Here is a 25,162-nt window from a genome sequence, read left to right as displayed (position 1 = left end):
CCAGCAAAGGATTTCACTCATTTCTGAAGACTAAAAGGGATGAAAACTTAGGAATAGTGTATTTTTTTGTATACATATGTAAATGTGTATGGTTTACATGAAGAGAGTTACTCAAAGGTCTTGGTAAATTACTACAGATTAGTATGAGGCATTATTTGAAAAGATTTGAAGAAGATTTCTAATTATAGCTAAGTACTATACATATTTAATAAAAAAAAAGATCTTTCAGATACATCGAACATTTTCAATACAATTTCCACCTTATAACATAACACTGTAATATAAGTAGATATGCTTAAAAATAATTTTAAATAATTAATTTTAGTAAAACCAGGGCCTTTTCTTTGAGATTATTATATTGAAACTTTATAGGATACTAACAGACCCGGCCACACGTTTTTGTGGTCAAGGTATACACTAAGTTTTTAAATTTTTCAATATAGTGAAAACATTCTTACGCATAAAGACGAAAACGTCATAGCCGGTAAATTTGAAAATGATTGATATACATTATTGTAGATCTGTATTAAGAGTAAATCATCATAAATTGTTAAACTTTGAATTTTTTAATCGTATTTTGAAGTATATAACATATGAGCAAATTTCAAAGTTACCTTCTTCACAGCCAGTCTTGTTATATTGCAAAGTCCAGGTTGATGACAACTCACACTACTTTTAATTGCAAAATGAGTGGTGATAGTCCAGGCAATTTTAAATAGTCTAAGGGATAATTGACTACGTCATTCAGGTTTGTAGCTGTGTCAACTTTCCTTTGCCAATACAGGTAATTCAATCAGTGGTTATTATATTGTGGGTTCATGTCAGGAAAAATTCGATGAAAATGTTATTAATCCATCGATATGTCAACTGAGACCCTACCATTTCAAATATCTAGAAACTGCTTCAGCAGTCGCAGTTTTATTTTATTGCAAAAACACTCGTATGTTCGTTATTAATTGGCGATTCTTTATGTACCGCCACAAATTAAATGATTTTAGGCCCTCAACCCTCATATACTATATATGATGATTTTTGTTATTCAAGTGGATTTTATGCCGAATATATGAGTCAAATTGTGTGTTATCGCAATAAAATTACATCAATAAATTGCGAGAGTATGAAATGTTCGGTTGCATCCGAACTTAGCCTTTCCTTAATTTTTATACTAATAAATTTATTAATTTCTATACTATAGAGTACAAATTTTTTGAATGGAAGATTAGAAAGTGTGAACTTTTTAAGACAATTTTTGAAATTTTTCTCTCCGTAAAAAACCATACTTGTACTACAAGGGATATTCTAAAAAAAGTCTTAGCGTAATTAGTTCAGCTGTTCTCGAGTTATGCGCTTAGCAACACATTTAGCGATTCATATTCATAAAATAGATAATACGAGCGTCGTTAACGAACGATGTGATATTTCATCTGTGATATCTTATTTTTATAATCTAAAGCACTAACATCAAAGTCTATTGAAATATACAGAATATCAAGAAATAATTATATATAAATATATTAAAACATCATAAGATATCATATCAAATATGGTTATGCAGAATATCGTATGGTATAATAACGTAAGAGAAAATAGCATTTCCCTTGAATATCAGAATGTTATCAGTCTAATCCAATCTAAACATGATATAATTACACCGTGTGATGAAACATAGTATGTTTAAATACTATAACAATATACGAGATATGTTGAAATATCGCATGAAATAATATTATTCCTTATAATATCGAATGGTTATATACATTTCAGTGTAGATATCATATGATATAATGTGCTATAACCATATAGAGTGATATAATAATTATATCATATGATAAATAAACTTTCTGGAAAATCGGTCGGTATTATATCACTAGAAGTAGTCAATATATGGATGACGTTATCGCAGACGATTTTTGATTCGAAAGTTATGATTCAAGATTGTTGTTAATGTCATTAACTTTAACTTTTCTGTTTTAAAAAAAATTAAAGTGTCTTGAGCTTCAGAATACCACATGAGCATATATAATATATGCGATAATTATGCTGAATCTTTATCTTTGCAAATAATGACCAATATGTCAACATTTGTAATCAGCAAAGAATGTGCAGTACTATTTAACCATTCTAAAAATAATTTGAGTGCAGGTATTCCATAGCACCAAATGATAAGCGTGTTGTGCTCAAGAGAAACGTACAGCAAAATGCAAAAACAAATAATAGGACATATTTGTCTTGTGAAACTCTCAAATTACACAAACAAAGACGTGCAGAAAAATGCCTTTACGCTCATTGGACGCCACAAGAGTACGCTCTTCAATAAGGGTAGTTTCACGCATGCGCAAAGGTATAAATAGCCAGGGTGCCAAATAGGAAAACATCATTCGTAGCCTTGCATTTAAGCGAATAACTTAACTGCAGAGTCAGTCATCAACAAAGTTAAATTCTTTCGTGAAAATCTAAATTTAAAAACAAATCAACAACAAAAATGTCTTACGCTACACTCGTGAACACTTGCAACGCCAGCACTTTGGCTGAGCAAGGCATCAACAAACCGAACTACACACCAAGGAAGGCGCTCAAGAAGGCATTCAAACTATTGAAAAGCGTCTTTAAGGCAGCAACAATCAGCAAGGTAGATAAGAACAACAATACAAAGCAACAAATCACAGCCGAAAAGCCTCAAGCAGCAACTGAGCAGCAGCAAAGCCAAGAAGCCGAAACCTCCAACTTCAACGCTAGCATCCTGACCACTTGCTCAACACTCAGCGCTGAAGAGTACGAGAACGAACTGAACGAGTTAGCTGAGTTGGCAGCTAAAAGCGAATTGATCGCTGCTGAGTAATCTGTTGTCGAAAACTACACTGCTTTATTGACAATCAAGGATGATCTCCATAAAGTATCCTACTGGCAAACCGCTAGTGCCTTCAAGGACTTGGTTCGTCCTTAAACCACACCGCTTACGTTACATAAGCAGAAAGAGCTTTAATAGTTTGTAAAAGATATGTTCGTGATGCAGTCGAACTGCCCAGCAATTTTATCGTCGATGCAATCACGCCCTTTAATCGTTCTGCGTGCGTGTTTCTTCGCTTCATTGTGAACGTAACACGCCGTGGGCTGGCTTTTTGGAAGTGTCGACGATGTTTAAATGCTTTAATTTTTGGATTTTTAGTTTAAGAATCATTTGTCTTCCAATTAGTTGTTAAGTACCATTTTTTTATAAAATTTACTGATTTATAATAAAATATATTTTTGTATAAAAAGAAATTTCCTTGTTTTGAGTTATATTTTTTAGGTTATAATGGTTAGGATTGGGTGTTGTTTTATAACTTCGTTGTGAAATTTCTTGCTTTATTATATGAATTGGAAAAATTCAATATTCTTTTCTATATTGTCGACTTACTCCACTCTATATCTCTCTTCATATTAAGCAAAGATATACATGGTGCCTTTGGATTTTAAATATTAAAATTATACTGATTTTAATACTAGATCTTAGATTAGATAGGAACTATTCTAGAACTATAGATCTCATAATTATTTGTTACTGTATGTTCCGTGAAACAATCCTATAAGACCAGTATCTTTGAAATTACTTGGCCTTAGAACATTCCTCATGCCATACTAAGATAAAGCTGTATTTTTTGAAGAATCATACAAAATAGTACAAGTAGCAGCAACTTATTTAGACTTGAATCACAGATCTTTAATCCAATATGTATGTAATCTCAATGCATCGCAAACAGTTTAGTAAGATACTAAAATATGCTTTCTAAATTTATTAAAAGTTAATGTTAATGTTCTTAGATCTGATTCTATAAAAGGTATTTGGAAGACCACTCTCATTAAAAGAACGATATATTCAATGAATATTGAAAAATAATTTATTTTAATTCATTAGTTTGATTTTTTGTAAAAATTATTTGCTTTGTAATCCTTTATGTTATCATGAAAAGATTTGAAGAAGATTTCTAATTATAGCTGAGTACTATACATATGTAATCAAAATAAAAGATCTTTCAGAGACATCGAACATTTTCAATACAATTCCACCTTATAACATAACACTGTAATAAAAGTAGATATGTTTAAATACAATCAATTTTAGTAAAACCAGGGCCTTTTTCTTTCAAATTGTTATATTGGACAATAAATCCTCATAACGAACGATAATGATAAAATGATAATAATGACTTAGTACAAATAATTCAATGTTGCAGAGTCTATTGAAATATAGATTAAAATATAATATGATATCATATCAAATAACATTAAGCTGAATATCGTATGGTATAATAGCATAGGAGAAAATAGCATTTCCATTCAATATCAATAATCTAAATATGGCATAACATCGTGTAATGAAACATGGTATGTTTAAATACTTTAAAGGCGTATGTAGGCTGGCCTTCTAGCATAACTTCGATGAACGTCGGAAAGCTTTAATTATAATATATCATTTGTCTTCCAATTAGTTTTAAGTTACAATAAGAAAATATAATTACAATAAGGAAATATTTGGCTTAGAATTATTAATAAAAATTTTACTGTAAAACTAAAATTTTTCGATTCTATTGTTTCTTTCTGGTTGCTTTGTGTTCTCTGTGTTTTTGGTTTTGTTGTAAATTATTCTAACATTTGTTTACGCATAGTTTTAGATTTTTTATGTTAGAATATTTTATTCGTTCAATCGTTCAATCTCTGTGGATGTTTCTTTCTTTTGAGCTCATTTTTTATTATTTTTATTAATATATTTCTTTATAATAACATTTAGGTTAAAGTTGAACGGTCCCTAATGGTTCTTTACCAATTAAATTAACTAACCATTACAGTCGGATTCGACAAATTAAACGAAATATAACCTTTTTTCAATTTTAGGATGAGCTTCTGTTTTAGTTTCTAAGTTTATAGATCTATTTTTACCTTTATCTAATTTTCACCTACCAATAATTGTTAATAAAGAATGAGTTTTGAAATATTTCAAATTACATCTTCACTTTGTCTCTGGAAGAGATCGAAAATTCGCCATAGAGTGGAATAGTAATTACATAATGCCAGGTTACGATTATAAAGTGGATAACCTATTAGCCCACGTTGACAGCTTCTGGTCGATTATTTTCTTCATTTGGTCCACAGGGTTCACTGACAGCGATCACACCACTAACGTTTTCGCTTGACGTTGCTGTAAGTGTCTATCTTTTCATCACCAGTAACCATTTGCTTCTACAATGGATTGATTTTTTAAACGGTTCTGTTTCCTGGGCAATCGAAACATTACGTCCATGACTATCCATTAGATTAGACGGTATCCATAATTTTATCGATATTTTCGATTATAACTCCAGAGCATTCCAGAAACGTTGACATCCAAATTACCAAAAAGGTAAAGAGACCCAAATGATCTTTTAAATTTATAGTGCAGCGTTCCAGAAGTTCAGATTTTACAAGAAACTAACGGTTTGTAATTTAATTCGTTTATATTTTATATTTAAAACAAAAATTTTGAGTTAATCGGTGTACTTTCTCTCAAGACGAAACGAACCACTCAGATAAGCGAAACGGACCCACTACAACCACAGAAACAGGAGTTAATCAATATGTTTCTATTATCCGAACCGTAGTTTTCAAAAATGTTGCTTGAATTATAAAAAATATATCCAAGATAAACCAGTATCTCCGGATTACACAGTTATTTATCCAAAAACAAAATGCGTACCAGAAAGAAAGAAATTAAACCAAAAATTTGAGTTTTAAAGTAAAATTGTATATATAAAGGTTTATATCAAAATACAATTTTTTTCTTATTTTAACTTAATACTAATTGGAAGACATATGATACACTATAATTAAAGCTTTCCGACGTTCATCGAAGATATGTTAGTCAGCCAGCCTACATACGGAAGTATGTAGAACGATTAAGGGCGAAGGCACAACGAGAACAAAGCTTGGCAGTTCGACTGCATCACACACGTACGAGTATATACGCTTGGCGATATATAAACTATTAAAGCTCCGATATAAAGCGTTTGTTGCGGTAATGTAAGCGGTGCGGTTTAAGGACGGTCCCAGGTCCTTGAAGGCACTAGCGGCTTGCCAGTTGGATGCATTATACAAAACCATCCAGGATTATTAATTAATCAGTTTAGTTTTGGACAACAGATTACTCAGCAGCAATCAAATTGCTTCTAGATGACAACTCAGCTAATTCGTTCAGTTCGTTCTCGTACTCTTCAACGCTTAGTGTTGAGCAAGGGGTTAGGATGCTAGCGTTGAATGTGGAGGCTTCGGCTTCTTGGCTTTGCTGCTGTTCTGTTGCTACTTCAGGCTTTTCGGCTGTGATTTGTTGCTTAGTATTGTTGTTGTTATCTACCTTGCTGACTGTTGTTGGATTGAATACGCGTTTCAATAGTTTGAAGGCCTTCTTGAGCGCCTTCCTTGGTGTGTAGTTCGGTTTGTTGATATTTTGCTCGGCCAAAGTGCTGGCGTTGCAAGTATTCACGAGTGTAGCGTAAGACATTTTTGTTGTTAATAGATTTAGATTTTTACGAAAGAATTTAACTTCGACAATGACTGTCTCTGCAGTTAAGTTATTCGTTCGAATGCAAGGCTACGAATGATATTTTCCTATTTGGCACCCTGGCTATTTATACCTTTGCGCATGCGTGAAACTACCCTTATTGAAGGGTAGTAGTGATGCGCAGTCCAATGAGCGTAAGAGAATTTTTTCTGCACGGCTTTGTTTGTGTAATTTGAGAATTTTACAAGGCAAATATGACATATTATTTGTTTTTGCATTTTGCTGTACGTTTCTCTTGAGCACAACACGCTTATCATTTGGTGCTATGGAATACCTGCACTCAAATTATTTTTAGAATGGTTAAATAGTACTGCACATTCTTTGCTGATTACAAATGTTGACATATTGGTCATTATTTGCAAAGATAAAGATTCAGCATAATTATCGCATATATTATATATGCTCATGTGGTATTCTGAAGCTCAAGACACTTTAATTTTTTTTAAAACAGAAAAGTTAAAGTTAATGACATTAACAACAATCTTGAATCATAACTTTCGAATCAAAAATCGTCTGCGATAACGTCATCCATATATTGACTACTTCTAGTGATATAATACCGACCGATTTTCCAGAAAGTTTATTTATCATATGATATAATTATTATATCACTCTATATGGTTATAGCACATTATATCATATGATATCTACACTGAAATGTATATAATCATTTGATATTATAAGAAATAATATTATTTCATGCGATATTTCATTCATTGATATAGTATTTAAACATACCATGTTTCATCACACGATGTTATGTATAATTTAGATTAGATTAGATTGATAACATGTGATATTGAATGTAAATGCTATTTTCTGCTACGCTATTATACCATACGATATTGAGCATAATCATATGATATTTTAATATATATTTTAATAGACTTTGCATCAGATTATAACAATAAGATATCACATCATAGAACTGCAACATTGAATTATTTGTACTAAGACATTATTTTGATTACATATGTATAGTACTTAGCTATAATTAGAAATCTTCTCAGCCTCATACTAATCTTTAGTAATTTATCAAGACCTTTGAGTAACACTCTTACTATAAACCATACATATTTACATATGTAAAAACAAAACACAATTCCTAAGTTTCCATCCATTATAGTATTCAGAAATGAGTGAAATCGTTTGCTGGCTTAATATTTACTTTACAAAAAGTCTAATATAGATCATCGGTTAGTTTACAACATTTGTGTATCCTATCAAAACTGTATCTAAAGTCGCCCAAAAATACAAAACACCATCTAGTAGTATATGAAACGATTACAATTCCATTCATGATAGCATAAAGGATTACAAAGTGAAGTGAATGAATTAAAATAAATTATTTTTCACTATTCATTGAATATATCTTTCTTTTATTTAGAGTGGTCTTCCTAAAGACCTTTTATAGAATCAAATCTAAGAACATTAAAGTCCATCTATAGCTGCTGACGAAAAAATCTTCAAATACGGCATAATCTTATGGCATGAGAAATGTTCTAAGGGTAAGGAATTTCTAAGTGACTGCTCTTATGGGATTGCTTCACAGAACAAATAATAACAAAGAATTATGTGATGTAATATTAAAAAAGAGTAATTGTAATATTCGAAATCCAAAGGCATCAAGTATATCTTTGCTTAATATGAACACAGATATAGAGTAGAGTAAGTCGAAAATGTAGAAAAGTATCTCGAATATTCCGATTCATGCAAAAAAACGAGGAATTTCGCAACAAAGTTAGGGTGTTATCCTTCAAACCTAAAAAATATAACTCAACAACAGATTTTTTTTACACAAAAATATATTTTATTATAAATCAGTGAATTTTATAAAAAATGGTGCTTAACAACTAATTGGAAGACAAATGATTCTAAAACTAAAAATCAAAAAATTAAAGCATTTAAACATCGTCGACACTTCCAAAAAGCCAGCCCACGGCGTGTTACGTTCACAATGAAGCGAAGAAACACGCACGCAGAACGAATAAAGGGTGTGATTGCATCGACGATAAAGTTGCTGGGCAGTTCGACTGCATCACGAACATATCTTTATAAACTATTAAAGCTCTTTCTGCTGATGTAACGTAAGCGGTGTGGTTTAAGGACGAACCAAGTCTTTGAAGGCACTAGCGGTTTGCCAGTAGGATACTTTATGGAGAACATCCTTGATTGTCAATAAAGCAGTGTAGTTTTCGACAACAGATTACTCAGCAGCGATCAATTTGCTTTTAGCTGCCAACTCAGCTAACTCGTTCAGTTCATTCTCGTACTCTTCAGCGCTGAGTGTCGAGCAAGTGGTGAGAATGCTAGCGTTGAATGTGGAGGCTTCGGCTTCTTGGCTTTGCTGCTGCTCAGTTGCTGCTTGAGGCTTTTCGGCTGTGATTTGTTGCTTAGTATTGTTGTTGTTATCTACCTTGCTGACTGTTGCTGGCTTAAAGACGCGTTTCAATAGTTTGAATGCCTTCTTGAGCGCCTTCTTTGGTGTGTTTTCGGTGTAGCGTAAGACATTTTTGTTGTTATTAGATTTAGATTTTCACGAAAGAATTTAACTTCGTTGTTGACTGAATCTGCAGTTAAGTTATTCGCTTAAATGCAAGGCTACGAATGATGTTTTCCTATTTGGTACCCTGGCTATTTATACCTTTGCGCATGCGTGAAACTACCCTTATTGAAGGAAGTACTGAAGCGCAGTCCAATGAGCGTAAGAGCAATTTTCTGCACGGCTTTGTTTGTGTAATTTGCGAATTTTACAATCCAAATATGGCATATTATTTGTTTTTGTATTTTGCTATACGTTGCTCTTGAGGACAACACGCTTATCACTTGGTGCTATTGAATACCTGCACTCATATTTAGAATGTTTTGAACAAATAGATGCCAACATACTTTGCTGATTACATGTCGACATAGTGGTCATTATTTGCAAAGATATCAGTACTCTACTTTTTTAAATACATTTGCTTGGATATGAATTATAGCATATATACATATAAATATATACCGAAGCTCAGGACATTTTTATACCCTGAACAGACAGGGTATATTAAGTTTGTCACGATGTTTGTAACACCCAGAAGGAAGCGTCGGAGACCCTATAAAGTATATATATAAATGATCAGTATGTTGAACTGAGTCGATTTATCCATGTCCGTCTGTCTGTCCGTCTGTCTGTCCGTCTGTATATATACGAACTAGTCCTTCAGTTTTTAAGATATCGTTTTGAAATTTTGCAGATGTTATTTTCTCTTCAAGGAACTGCTCATTTGTCGGAACTGCCGATATCGGACCACTATATCATGTAGCTGCCATACAAACTGAACGATCGGAATCAAGGGCTTGTATGGAAAAGTTCCGCATTTTACTACATATCTTCACGAAATTTGGTGTGAGTTATTGTTCATAGAAATAATTTAAGGGGTTATATACAGTTAGACGGCCGAAAAAAAGTGAATTTTCCAGAATTTTTTCTGAGAAACTTTTTAATTTATTGATCCAAAAATTTATACACATATTATGGTATCTTTTAACTGTATTTTAAGACTTAGTACTAGTAAAAATATTTATTTGAAAAAGAGCTACAGCTGATCTCCAGGAGCTCCTCTCAAAAATGACGTTTTGCGGTGACCACTATATCTCGGAACTGGGTCATTTGAAATTAAAAAACCAAACAGATTTCGTTAAAATAATGTTAAATCTAGTAATTAATCGAAGGAATAAGCAAAATAAAATTTTTTGACAAAATGGCGGTATCTCAAAAAAAATCGATTCTTCACCGAAATTTCGGCCTTAAATTGTTTATAAAAAAAAATATTTATCGGAGAGAAAAAATCTTCGATTAATTACTAAAAAATATATATAAGAAGGTCGTGTTAAATTTGAGATTAATCGGTCTAGCCGTTTTCGAGTAATGTTGGTCACCGACATTGAAAACACCATTTTGAGAAAAAGGCGCTGCCGCTCAGACCTTGTACTTCCAAGCACTCTGAAACGCCTTTTCAAATTTTTCATTTGCTTGTAACTTTGAAAATATTCACCGGAACGATATGAAATTTTCTGTGTGTATTCTTAAATATATGTACATTAAGAAAATGAAATAAAAAAAATCGATTTTTTGAAAATTCTAACTGTATATAACCCCTTAATCTCCGAAAAAATTTGTTCAGATCGGTTCACTATAGCATATAGCTGCCATACAAACTGAACGATCGGAATCAAAGGCTTGTATGGAAAATTTTTCGCATTTGACGTGGTAGCTTCACGAAATTTGACATGGATTAGTAAAATGTTTTCGTTTTTTTTACTTACGTCTTTAGATTTACTTACTTACACATAGTTACTACAAGAAATGCACCTGTGAAGGGTATATTTGCTTCGGTACAGCCGAAGTTAACGTTTTTTCTTGCTCTTATATAATATGATATAATATCGATCGATTTTCCAGAAAATTAAGTTATCAAGGTGTATTATATCGCTGTGTATATGTATGTTGTTGCCAAGTAAAATTTCTAAATATATGATATCATATCACATACTTTCATATCACTTATATAACAGTGATCTTTGCAAATATATTTATAATCCTTTCATTGTTACTATTATAAACGGAATTTCATTATCATTTAAGCATATTCTTACATTATCTATGTTTTATGTTTTAGGATCATCAATTGTTAATAAGAAAGCCTCTACTATATGTGAGTCTCAGATCCGATAGACCGCTTTGAGCTCAATGTATCTGAAATAACAACTCAAATTTGTCTGAAATGATTATAACCTATATAAGGTCTAATAAAAAGAAATCCATTCTTGCATTTATTTATTTATTTTTTTAGCATAGTTAGAATTATCCGATTTACGTCTAAAATCAATCGAAACATGTTGTAATCACTATGTATCAGGTCCGGACTAACAGATGAACGCAAAAGAACCTCTTAGCCAAGTTCCCAAAGCTTCTGACGAGTCACTATCGTTGTGAGTGACCTGTCGTTATCTTAATGGAACACAATTCCAATACTATAGGCCAATGCTGAATGCTGCCATCAGACGATTCAATTGTTGACCCACTTTTTATCACCAATAACCAGCTGTTTCAGAGATGGATCGATTTTGTTGCGATATAGCAGCAATTCGCAGATGGAAATTCGGTTCCAATAGTGTTAACTTGTGTGTCACCGTAATTGTTTGACTCGACGATTTCCATTACTTTATAGATATTTTCAATAATTCCAGAGTATGGTGAATCTTTGACATCCAAATTACCAGAACGGTAAAGAGTTCCAAATGAGCCTTGTAATTTATAATACCACGTTCCAGAAATTTAGATTTTGCACAAGATTGAAAATTAGTATTTTGCTTCGAATAAAATCAGCATTTTCGAAACAATTCGGCCATTAGAAAGATATAATTAATACATACAATACAATATTTAAAACAAAAATTTTAAGGTAATCGGTGATCTCATTCTTGAAGAGGAATCGAAACATTCGAGTCTAGATAAGAGAAACGGACCCAATACCCCAATCAAGAAATATTTTATTATCCCTTCAGCAATATTCAAGAATGTTATTAAAATTATAGTAAAACAACTACCTGAAAGAAAGAAATAAAAGAATCCAAAAATTTCAGTTTTACAGTAAAATTTTTATTAAAAATTCTAAGCCAAAGTATATATTTCCTTATTGTAACTTAACACTAATTGGAAGACAAATGATATACTATAATTAAAGCTTTCCGACGTTCATCGAAGATATGTTAGTCAGCCAGCCTACATACGGCAGTATGTAGAACGATTAAGGGCGAAGGCACAACGAGAACAAAGCTTGGCAGTTCGACTGCATCACACACGTACGTGTATATACGCTTGGCGATATATAAACTATTAAAGCTCCGATATAAAGCGTTTGTTGCGATAATGAAAGCGGTGCGGTTTAAGGACGAACCAAGTCCTTGAAGGCACTAGCGGTTTGCCAGTAGGATACTTTATGGAGAACATCCTTGATTGTCAATAAAGCAGTGTAGTTTTCGACAACAGATTACTCAGCAGCGATCAATTTGCTTTTAGCTGCCAATTCAGCTAACTCGTTCAGTTCATTCTCGTACTCTTCAGCGCTGAGTGTTGAGCAAGTGGTTAGGATACTAGCGTTGAGTTTAGATGCTTCGGCTTGATTCTCAGTTACTGCTTTAGGTTTTGTGACCGTGATTTGCTGCTCTGTATTGTTGTTGTAATCTACCTTGTTGACTGTTGCTGGCTTGAAGACGCGTTTCAATAGTTTGAATGCCTTCTTGAGCGCCTTCCTTGGTGTGTAGTTCGGTTTGTTGATGCCTTGCTCAGCCAAAGTGCTGGCGTTGCAAGTGTTCACGAGTGTAGCGTAAGACATGTTTGTTGTTGATTTGTTTTTAAATTTAGAATTTCACAAAAGAATTTAACTTCGTTGTTGACTGACTCTGCAGTTAAGTTATTCGTTCGAATGCAAGGCTACGAATGATGTTTTCCTATTTGGCACCCTAGCTATTTATACCTTTGCGCATGCGTGAAACTACCCTTATTGAAGGGTAGTAGTTAAGCACAGTCCAATGAGCGTAAGAGAAATTTTCGGCACTGCTTTGTTTGTGTAATTTGAGAATTTCACAAGATAAATATGTCCTATTATTTGTTTTTGCATTTTGCTGTACGTTACTCTTGAGGACAACACGCTTATCACTTGCAAACCTAAACTCATACATAGAATGCTTTGAACAAATAGTACCCAACATTCTTTGCTGATTACAAATATTGACATTATGATCTTCATTTGCAAAGTGCAATTTAGATAACTGCATACTCCATATACATAGAATATATGGAAAATTATCGCCAATGAAAGATAAATCACTGATACAAATATATGCAAATGTAGACACATACTATATCGAAACTCAGCACATCTCTTCTTATCTCCATCCTTATATAATAATAGAACATAAAATTGTTGTCATGAAAAAGTTATTTTGACTAAAGGCCTTCAGATTAATGAATGAAGGCTCAAAGTCAATTGTTATAAGACAATCACGTAGGCTCATGATCTTTATTCAGTGATATGTTATCGCAGAAATTTGCAGAAAAATATGGTATGATAACATATGATATTCAGTCAAGTCATATCAATACTATATTAAGTTATATCATTAAATTATATCACATGATTACAAGATATCACAATAAATATTTCACTCATATGATCAGGGTCCATACCTTATTCAGTAGAATATTATAAACATACAACAAAATATCACATGATATCAAGTTATAGTATATTGAATCACAGAATATTACAACACATTAAGCCATGCGAAATTCTATGCTATGATATTTATGTATATCATAACATCACATCATATGATATATTTTATATTAAGATATTGCATATTCTACTACGATTATTTCTTAATTATTATAAACGGCATAACGTAAAATATAATATAAAATACAAGAAATAATATTGTATATACTGACATCACATCACACTATCATTATATCGTATTTGTGATATCAAATCAACACCACGGGAATAAATGAAAAAGTCCAATAATTAATACGAATTTATTTAGTTTTGTCATACGACGTCAAATCATTTGTCATCAGAGTGACATAACAAACTCATATCTCATGTGCTACATATCTCATTTTTTAAGTATCATCTCTTACTAAGCTAAGGTCACATCATACAATAAAAAAACTGAATTAAGTAATCTAGACACTTGAAATCGTGTTACTATCAATCAAAAAACATCACCGATTTGACAAGCATCGCATCTTCTTATATCACATCACAAATATCACATCATATGATAAACGCATTTTTGAAGAAAACTGCTCTTTTTCTACTGATCAAATGATGTGAAAAGGCATTTCATTTCACAACCATATCTAAACTTGTATACATTTGTATAAGGGAGGTATTCATATCCATAGATTACCTTATATACACCATCTACTCATTTCAGCCACTTTTAAAAAATGTTTGACGAAATTTTAGGCAATATGAGTTAAATATCGGGAGCAACGAACTTCTTCTGAACAAATTTCAATAAAACAAGTAAGGAAGGGCTAAGTTCGGGTGTAACCGAACGCTTTATACTCTCGCAATTTATTTATTTAACTTTATTTATATTATATAATACACAATTTGACCCACATATTCGTCATATATATTGTATAAAGTCCATTGAAAGTTGGAAACCATAATATTAGGTTAGAAGCACCGAGGTCCTCGTGTTCGATATATGGGGCCTTAAAAACCTATGGTCCGATTTCGGCGATTTTTAGAATGGGGCTGCCACACTATTAATATAGTATTTGTGCAAAGTTCTGCACCGATATCTTCACTAGTACTTACTTTATATATTGTAAAGTAACGATTCAGATTGTCTTAAAAGTTCTGGTATATAGGAAGTAGGCGTGGTTGTGAAACGATTTGGCCTATTTTCACAACATATCATTTGGATGTAAGGCAACTATTACAAACCAAGTTTCATTGAAAACGGTCGAGTAGTTCCTGAGATATGGTTTCGGACCCATAAGTGGGCGACGCCACGCCCATTTTTAATTTTGTAAAAAAATCGGAGTGCAGCTTCCATCTGCCATTTCTTATGTGAAATTTAGTGTTTCTGACGTTTTTCGTTAGTGAGTTAACCCACTTTTAGTAATTTTCAACCTAACATTTGTATGGGAGGTGGGCGTGGTTATGATCCGATTTCTTTCATCTTTGGACTGTATTAGGAAGTGGCTAAAAAAAACGACTGCAGAAAGTTTGGTTTATATAGCTCTATTGGTTTGCGAGATATATACAAACAACTTAGTAGGGGGGCCACGCCCACTTCCCCAAAAAAATTACATCCAAAATGCCCCTTCATAGTACGATCCTTCATACCAAATTTTATTTCCATAGCTTTGTTTATGGCTTAGTTATGGCACTTTATGTGTTTTCGGTTTTCGCCATTTTGTGGGCGTGGCAGTGGTCCGATTTTGCTCATTTTCGAAAGCAACCTTCCGATGGTGCCAAGAAAAAAGTGTGCCAAGTTTCATCAAGATATCTTAATTTCTACTCAAGTTACAGCTTGCACAGACGGACGGACGGACGGACAGACAGACATTCGGATTTGAACTCCACTCTTCACCCTGATCACTTTGGTATATATAACCCTATATCTAACTCGTTTAGTTTTGGGTGTTACAAACAACCGTTATGTGAACAAAACTATAATACTCTCTTTAGCAACATTTGTTGCGAGAGTATAAAAATATTTATTATAATGGCTCTCAGATCAAAGACTTCTTCCAGCTCATCGAATTTTGGATTAAAAGTATATCTCAAAGTACAAAACCTGGACAAATCAATTCTTCGGATATATTATTTTTAAATTAACACTCATAAACTGACTTGGTTGATGAATAGAGCACAAGTTGAGTATAGATAAAATAGCTCGAAGTAGTTTTTTTAGATACTGTCACACTAATATGAGTAATTTTACATCGTTTATGGAGACCCCGAGTTCCAAATGTGCCTTGAAATCCATAGTAGAGTGTTCGATAAGTTCGGATTTTGCTGAAACTAAAGGTTAGTGCTTTACTCAGAGTAAAATAAATATTTTCGATCGTTAGAAAGTTATATGCCAATATTAAAACAATAACTTTGCCGTAATAAGTGTAAATAAGACGGAGGATAGTTAAGAGTCAATCAACATGCTCTTTTTGGACAACCGCAGTTCCAGAAAATGTTGTTAAAACCATATGACTATATATCCTTTATAATCAGTTGTAACCATATCGTACTTAGTGATCTTTAAGCCTCCCTATGCGATCAAAGAAGTGTTATGAAGAGTGACAACATATTTAGTTTACTCGAACCTAATCTAAAACAATTGAATTTCGTATAAGAGCATCCAACAAAGGAACCAAATTAATTGGATAATAAATTTGTACAAATATAAGCAACAAAAGTCAGTTAAAATGGAGAAATATTACAACAACATCAACAAAAGCCAAGATTACGGAACATTAAGCGTTGAAAAGCAATTTTTTGCCAATTCTACTAATTCAGACTTCGCTTTAAAGTCATTACGGCTGACAACGTCAAAATGTGTTAAAATTTGCCACAAAAAACCCGCAAAGTGGAACCCTTTTAGCGTGTCACAAGGGAAAAGAGACGAAATTTCAAACATAAATCGTACGTTATTTATGCTTTCAACCAAAATACATACATATATGGAAGCATGCAACAACCCCTAATTTGTTAGTGACAAGTAGTAAAAAAGGCAGCAAAAGAAATAAGAAATTAATTTCTTTAAAAAAACCAAAAAAACAATGATTTGGGGCTTCTTTTCGGGCAGCACAGCTTCAAAAAAACTGTACATCATTGATATAGTGCGTTCCGTGTTGATCACGCTTTGCGCCGCGCACGTTGGCTCCCTTTCCCACACTTCTTCCCCATTTATTTTCGAACGTGCTCAACAAATACGTAACCTGTTATTTTGATTTCTTGCTTTCAGAGTACTGCTTCGCATTTTTTGTTTGTGTTTTTCTACTCGGTTACGTGTTGTTTCACTTGTTTTTATTTATTTTTAGTTTTTTCGTTTTTTTTTCTTTGTTGTACCTCGCTTCACTTTTATGTCATTTACGTGCCTGTCGTCGATTTCTCTCCTGCTATGCCTTTACAAGGCTTCTTTGCAGCGAACGAATCCTTTTTCTGGCTTGCCACATTCATAAGTTTCGCTCGATTTCGAAACAGGTTTGACATTCTTGAAGGCATGCACGTACAATAGGTAGAAAAAAGTGAATTTCAATACAACAAAAACATTCGAAGTGAAATTTCTGCAATGTTAGCCTGTCGTTTATATGGCTGTGTATATGTGTAGGTAGTCTATAAGAAATGGCAATGATGCTTAATGGGTTAGCCTGATTTGCGGGCAATTGGATATGATGGGCAGCATAATACACTGAGAGAAATATAAAGTGAGTTGTTTGTATTTATATGATATAGTGGAGAGGAGAATTTAACAGATTTTGAAGGACTTGAAAATCCCATGAAGTTATGATCTACTGATAATCATATACTAACCTTAAATGAGTTTTTGTTTGAATTTTTTCAAAAAGTAATAGAGTTAGGTTAGGTAAGAGTCATGTCAAGGAAGAAAATTAAGGTTATGTCCATTGAAAAAGATCTAGTCAATGTATTTAGACCCAGGGATACCAAAAAATTGAGAATACATGTTGAAGAGAAAGGAAATAAAGAACAAGAGTAAGAGAATAGGTCGTGGAAAAGTAAGGTTAGGTTTGGTGAGATTGATATGACTTAGTTTATGGATCAAATTTATACAATACCACTCAGAAGGAAAACAAAATAATAAATAAAAGTTGGAAAAGGATAAGTAATATATTGAGCATCTAAAAGTCATTGATAAGGTTATGAACGATCTTATATCCGCTCGTGAAAGTTCATATGATGTAAAACTCAAACAAATCAGTCAAAAGTACAGCAATTTAAAAAGAAAAAAATTAATAAATTGTGTCTTTCATATTTATAGTGGATTTTAGAACCCAGATATATATGAAATTGACCGAGAACCTCTTGTAATCCGATTTTGAGAATTCAATAAGTTCTTTAACCTTTCCGAGCGATATTTGGTCGATCCCAAGCTAGTTTTAAAATCCAGAGAACTAAGAATTTACCTGAGAAGCTCTCGTGCTGATTTTTACAACTATTAACCGTTATTTGTTACGTCACTTTTTAGGTTAATCGACTAAAGGTTCATTTATCTAAATGGAACTTGATTAAAGAAAGTTTAGTATTACAATTAAATGAAAGCTCATGATAGCGACGCCCATAATTCGGGTTGCACAGCAGAGAGATACTCTACTTAGAGATCCGTAAGACCATACATAATAAGATTTCCATAGTCGTCAATAATTGTCGAGAAACGACCTGGTGTAACCTCGAAGAAATCCCTTTTTGTAGAAATATTTACAATACCTAGGCTAATAATACTGCACAAGATTCGAATTTAAAAGGCACCCATCTAGGGAAAACCCGTCCTACTTTGTACCTGTCTCCATTAAGGTAGCAGTAGAAATACCTCTCCGAAGTAAGGCCGCTTTCAGAGAGGTGTGTATTTACTCCGACAGCAGAGCGACAAAACTGGCCTTGAATTCAATGACAACACGCTCTAAGCTAGTTAGGGAGTGTCAAACATCCTTATCAGTAGGGTACCAGGTCCCCGCGGAATCACAGGAAACTGCAAAGCGGAAACTTGCAAGAGAGCAACATTGCGCTGGACACACTGACTTCAAGTGAGATCGTCAAACGCTGGACAACAACCATCACTTGTCTTTCTGGTCCGAAAATGATAATTTCAGCTGCTGTTGCTTATGAAGGCTCATCTCGCCGCAATCATTGGTGTGTTTACTGGTCACGAACTTGCGGTGAGATCAGAGATCAAACCAGACGCTAGTTTCCAAAACTGCTTCGAGGAAGGCGAAGATCCTCCTTCAATGTCCAGCATTCGCTAGACTAAAATTAAAACACCTTTGTTGGCACACCTTCGGCGAAGCCAGCGAAGTGACTGGACTAACCGACTTAGGAACGTTCTAATAGTTTCGAAGCGCTTTGTCGAATTTGTCGAAAGGGTCTTGGCGATCCGTCCGTAATATTTGGGTGTCACAAAGGACAGTTGGAGCTGTCTAAGTGAGACTATATGTAGCTTCGGAGATCAACCCTTTAACCTGACCTAACCTAACCCAACCTTGTACCTGTAAGTTGAATGAAATACAACGGCAACAAAATGAAACCGAAATGATCACAGCAATCGTCTTGTGCTTGTGGAAGGAAATTCCTGATATAGAGTATATTATCCAGCTCCTTACCAAAGTCCTCTAACGCGATAAATAGGCGAGTTTTTCTCAGTGTACCCCAATCACTTAATATCGCATCTAAAATTCAAGCAAAAAACCAAATTAAACCAGAAATTAAAATAAATATTAAATAAACAACAACTACAACTACAAATTCCATGAAGAAACACTTGTGCTGCAATGGATGGGTAAAGACAGCTAAACGGCAACATATGGTAAAGATATTAATTTACACAACAAAAAGTGAAAAAGAAATACAAAAACAACAACCGAAGAATGCTAAAAATAAATAAATATGAAAACAACAACAGTGGTTGAAGAGCAGTGTACAGCAAGGATCGCGATGTAGCTGTACCACAGCAGCAATAGCGTAGCATTAAAGGATCAAATTAAGAAGGACCACAACAAAAGACACAAGCAATTTGATTTAATAGCGTTGCGAAGACGTTCCCACGCTACGAAAGGAGCACAGCACAGCAGCCGAAACTGAGCTGCACAACTGGCTCAACAACATGCACGGCAGCAGAAGCCGGTGCCGCAGCCTCACTTTTTCCCAGCAGCAGGATAATTACGAGCATAGTGGCAAGTCACGTAAAATACGTTGGCGTGTCAGCAAGTAGGACACGTTTGCAGCGCTGCTCACAGGATTCAGGTGAGCAAAATGGAAAAACTGAGAAATTGAAAAATAGTAGAAAAAAATTGGGCAAAATAAGAAAACCTTTTTCTATTTTTTTTTTTTGAGTTTGTTTTGTTTATTTGTATCATCCCAACAAAAGCCGGCGAAAAGTTTCTCACGCTCACTGCCATTCCCAAGGTATTTTCGCAAAAGGACCTGCCTGCAGGTATCTTACAAAACACTAACGATCCTTAACGATTTTTCTTATTTGCTGATCCTTCAGTGATCGTGAGAGAGCGCTAACACACGTGTGCGTCGAGACGATACGCTGATTGTTAAAGTATCCCATTGCACTGACAGCAGCAGCACCAGCAACAACACCAAATGCTACGTGTTATTTGATGCTTGGGAATTTTTCTTGGCGCGCACCTGCCACTCAAACGGCCACGCTGATTGGCTGAGATGCTGCGCATACGCATAGACGCTCTCATTGCTCACACACCTCAGCGCAGCGCAGTGCAGTGCAGTAGAGGAAAAACTATAAGAAGCAGTGTATGAGCGTGGAGAGTAGACATTCACATTTGAGCAACGCAAGTGTTAACAACTAGTAGCAAAGCAATTTTAGAGAAGCAGAAGAAGCTAAGAGCTAGAAAGAAGTACTAAAAATATAAATTGTGTTTTTTTGAAGTGATAAACGTTACAACAACTATCAAACAACATGTCTTCAGCCAACAACAACAACAACATGTCAATGCAATATGACTGCAACAACAACAGCCATAAGCAAAATAACAGTTACATTGCCGCCACAAATCAATCATTGATGCCGCACACAGGCTTACAACACACCTCACTCCTACAACACTGGTCCACCATACAACAAAAGTCCAAAGTATCACCCTCACGCCGCATTAAGAACCTGCTGAAGCCACTATTGGGACGCGTCTTCAAGTCGCGTACGAAGAGTCAACAGAAACGCAATTCTTACGTCGCCGCCTCACCTAATGGCGAACGCGATGCTGATTTCGAGTGGCTCGCCAACGAGATGGACAATCGCGCCAATGAAGATCTCGAGCAGCGACTCGTGGAGGAGATGCAAATGTGCGAGGAAGGCGCTGCTATCGTAGTCTACAATGCGGACGGCACACATCGCCTGCAAACAGTGGAGAAGGATGAATTCTATGTGCCTGTGCATTTTGCACGCACCAATGCCGGCACCTTCTTCTGGACCTCACTGCAACGTCAGACCATTGAACCCTACAATATTCAGTGGAACTTTATGGATCGTTGGGCGCAAGCATAAGCAGCAACAACAATACTGATGTTATTCTGAAGTTAAGGGAGACACTGAAGTTTTTAAGTATTGCAATTATGTACGGGTTTAATGTAGTAAAGGGATTCTCAACGGCTACAAGCGCCTGCCAGGCGTCACGCACTGCAGCAAGCAAGGTTTGGTCACTGCGACCTTGTGGAAAGCACGCGTAAACGGGAAATTTTGGGCGTCAACTCGGGAAGTCAGTAAGCGCTTTAGTAGCGGCTGTGGTAGAAAGTAGAAACAGTTAAATTGTAAAAATGCTGCTGGGGAATACCGCTACTTTTCGCTAGAAAAATAGCGCGCTATTCACTGTATGCATTTGTTAGGAAAACAGAAATTTAACAATTTTGTAATTTTTTTGTAAAAAAAATTATTAAAAATTGTGTTAAAGTAGAGCTCCTGTTTTTGTACAAAATAAAAGCTAAAGGAGAATATCAAGTATTTGTAATTGAAAAATCTATTTATATTTTTATAAGCAAAATTGATAAAAATATTAAATTTACTTTTTCACAAAATATGAAATTTAAAAAATTATGAAAATAAAAATATTTAAAAAACCAAAAGTTTACACTCTTTTTATTTATTATTTTTGGAATAATTAGTATAAAAATGATTCTCGGGTTTGAATAGTTGCACATTTTCAACTGTATTAGAATGGGATGATTATAATAGCGAAAATCAAGTTTTACTCTTTTACTTTTCTAAGGAATATACTAAACAACCCGAGGAAGACATCGATTCATGTTCTAGAGACCCCACAGTACGACAAGTTGGAGATATCGTTAGTGAGGCCTCATAATCACTTAAAATTCGCGTCAAACGTCCTAACAGACGACCACTACTACGATACGTGACGGGACTCCATCTCCATCTAGTATCGCTAATAAAATAAAATAAAATATAAAATAAAATTAAATTAAATTAAATTAAATTAAATAAAAAAAAATAAAATAAAATAAAAAAACATAAAATAAAATGAAATAACATAAAATAAAATAAAATTAAATTAAATTAAATTAAATTAAATTAAATAAAAAAAATAAAATAAATTAAATGAAATAACATAAAAAAATAAAATAAAATAAAAAATAAAATAAAATAAAATAAAATAAAATAAAGTAAAATAAAATAAAGCAAGATAAAATTTAACAAAATAAAATGAAATAAAATATAAAAAATAAAATGTAATAAAATAAAATAAAATAAAATAAAATTAAGTGAAATGAAATGAAATGAAATAAAATAAAATAAAGTAAAACCAAATCAAATTTAATTAAATCTGAATTAAATAATAATTTAAACATACATAAATGCTAACAAAATTAAATTCAATTTATTACACTATAAATAAATAATTAATAAAATAACTTCTGAAATGAAATGAAATGAAATCAAATAAAATAAAACCAAATCAAATTTAATTAAATCTAAATTAAATATTAATTTAAACATACATAAATCCTAACAAAATTAAATTCAATTTATTAAACTATAAATAAATAATTAATAAACTAATTTCTGAAATGAAATAAAATAAAATAAAGTAAAACCAAATCAAATTTAATTAAATCTAAATTAAATAATAATTTAAACATACATAAATGCTAACAAAATTAAATTCAATTTATTACACTATAAATAAATAAATAATAAAATAATTTCTGTATATAATTAATAAACAAAATACTAAATAGTATTAAAACGCACAATTTGGATTTTTTATATATAAATATTAGGCTAAGCTGTAAAACAAAATACGAATTTTAAACAATATAAATAACTTAAAAATTAAACTTAAATAAATTAAAGTTTATGGAATTTATTAAGGAATAAAAATAATATGAATACATTTTTTTATAATTATAAACAATTCAAAATATGTTTATAAAAACATCTCTTTGAGTTTATTTATATCACAAATTAAAAGTAAAATATAAATTGCAACCGGAATAAATCATGTCCGACATACAAATCATTAAAATAAGAACAAAAAAAAATAAATTATTTTTTTTACATAATAATAATTAAAAAAAATACACTAAATAATACTATTACTTTTATCAAGTCCGAAAGCATTATTTAAGAAATCACCAAGAGCAAATATCTCAAAAATGTGGTTTAGAATTATTAATAATAATTTACTCATTATTCAAAACTACAATTAACTTTTTTATACATTTAAAAAAGTTTTTTTTTTTTTGCAAAATCCTCACATATTTTACAATAAAATTCCTTGCTGTCTCATTTAAGTGCAGTTTTTTTACGACCGTCTCCAATGATTTTCGTTATGGAAAATTCAAATTTTTATGACTTCATTTGCAGCAGCTTTTATATGAGTCTAATATTACTCATATATAAAAGAGCACATACATTCTTATATGTATGTATGTTTGCAAAATTTTTTAAAGCGGGCCATAAATGCTTTAGATATTTAGTTATGTACAAATATATATCATTATTTAAGTTTATGTGTATGTATGTATGTATGTATAAACAAGAGCCATACTTGCAGCCGAAGCTCAGCAATTTATATATGGTATCGAGTTTCATTAATGAATACAGCAGAGGGACAGCTTCAGCGTAAAATTGTCTAGAATTGAACACATGTGTTCATGTATTGCAGGTATGTATGTATATAACGTAAAATATTATAACAACCGCATTTATTTAATATTTTGAATAGATTTATGAATTTCTTTAAATATAATAATTCTGAAATAACAATAAAATATTGGAGAAAAAATATTTTTAAAATTTGAAAATGATTTTTTTTATAATAAAATTATTGTTATCCATAACATTAAAATTGCTTCCTCCTAACTCAAAAAAATATTAATTTTTAATGACCGAATGCATCGTGTATTTTCTTAGATTTTAATTTCAAATATTTGCATGGTCAATCAACACGGATACAATTTCGGAACCAAATGTTCTAAACACTTGCTGAACTATTGAATATGGTACTAAAGAGAGCAATAAACTTCTTCTAAAGCTTAAGTATATTTTATACCATTTCTTGAAAACTTAATATGAAACAAACCAAATTCCAAATATGGACTAGAAAAACAGTTTGCAATACTGCTATATAATAGTACTATAATGTCTAACGTTCGTTTAATCCGTTCACTATATTCAATATTATAAGACAATCACACTACTTCTTAAATGTGACGAAAATGAGTTGAATCTCGAGATTCCACTCGAGTAAAACAAAAGAGATATTGAGATCGTCTTATCAAAAATCCTCTAAATCAAATAATATTTGAAATCTTAATTGAGTAGATACAGTGAAACTTCTCTAACTCGAATCACCATAATCCACAAAAAAAACTTCGAGTTAAAGAGACTTTGAGTTATAGAATTTCCATTAAAACATACAATTTTTCAAAAAGCTGTAAAATATAGATTTGTACCCTACGCATAAAGTTACACAAGTACATGACTGTATCATATGCCTTTGTTACTTTATTTATGCAATCCATAAGTGTAATATCATATTTTTTGTTCGCCTACTTACGATATAGATGGACTCTTTTAAAACATCGAATGCCAATTCAACAGTTCGAGTTATTCAGAACTTCGAGTTAAGAAAGTTTGAGTTATGGGAGGAAATTTATATGAAATTTGATTTCTAAAATCTATTGCCAATTCAAAACTTTGGGTTATAAAGATCTTCGAGTTATAGAAGTTCGAGTTATGGAAGTTCCACTGTATATGAATAATATTTTGCTAAGTTATAGATACCCCGTTAGCATATAAGTAACTTTTAGA

General features: G+C 32.6%; 3 protein-coding genes across 3 annotated transcripts; 2 read left to right on the top strand and 1 right to left on the bottom strand.

The window, feature by feature from the left end:
- The first annotated feature begins 2,389 nt into the window (after window positions 1-2,389).
- Window positions 2,390-3,201, top strand: LOC105215566 (uncharacterized). The gene has a single exon (XM_029043499.2). The coding sequence runs from the start codon at window positions 2,483-2,485 to the stop codon at window positions 2,837-2,839; it is 357 nt and encodes a 118-aa protein (XP_028899332.2). The 5' UTR covers window positions 2,390-2,482; the 3' UTR covers window positions 2,840-3,201.
- Window positions 3,202-12,262: 9,061 nt separating this feature from the next.
- LOC128921376 (uncharacterized) lies at window positions 12,263-13,050 on the bottom strand. The gene has a single exon (XM_054228871.1). It carries the CDS (start codon window positions 12,949-12,951, stop codon window positions 12,607-12,609), a length of 345 nt encoding a protein of 114 aa, XP_054084846.1. The 5' UTR covers window positions 12,952-13,050; the 3' UTR covers window positions 12,263-12,606.
- A 7,361-nt stretch (window positions 13,051-20,411) lies between these two features.
- On the top strand, window positions 20,412-21,727 carry LOC105215563 (enhancer of split malpha protein). The gene has a single exon (XM_011189547.2). It carries the CDS (start codon window positions 20,795-20,797, stop codon window positions 21,377-21,379), a length of 585 nt encoding a protein of 194 aa, XP_011187849.2. The 5' UTR covers window positions 20,412-20,794; the 3' UTR covers window positions 21,380-21,727.
- Window positions 21,728-25,162: the final 3,435 nt, after the last annotated feature.

The sequence above is a fragment of the Zeugodacus cucurbitae genome, chromosome 4 (genome assembly GCF_028554725.1).
Source record: "Zeugodacus cucurbitae isolate PBARC_wt_2022May chromosome 4, idZeuCucr1.2, whole genome shotgun sequence".
Lineage (NCBI taxonomy): Eukaryota > Metazoa > Arthropoda > Insecta > Diptera > Tephritidae > Zeugodacus > Zeugodacus cucurbitae.
The sequence above is the reverse complement of the archived record's forward strand: the minus strand, read 5'-3'. Positions and strand labels throughout refer to the sequence as shown.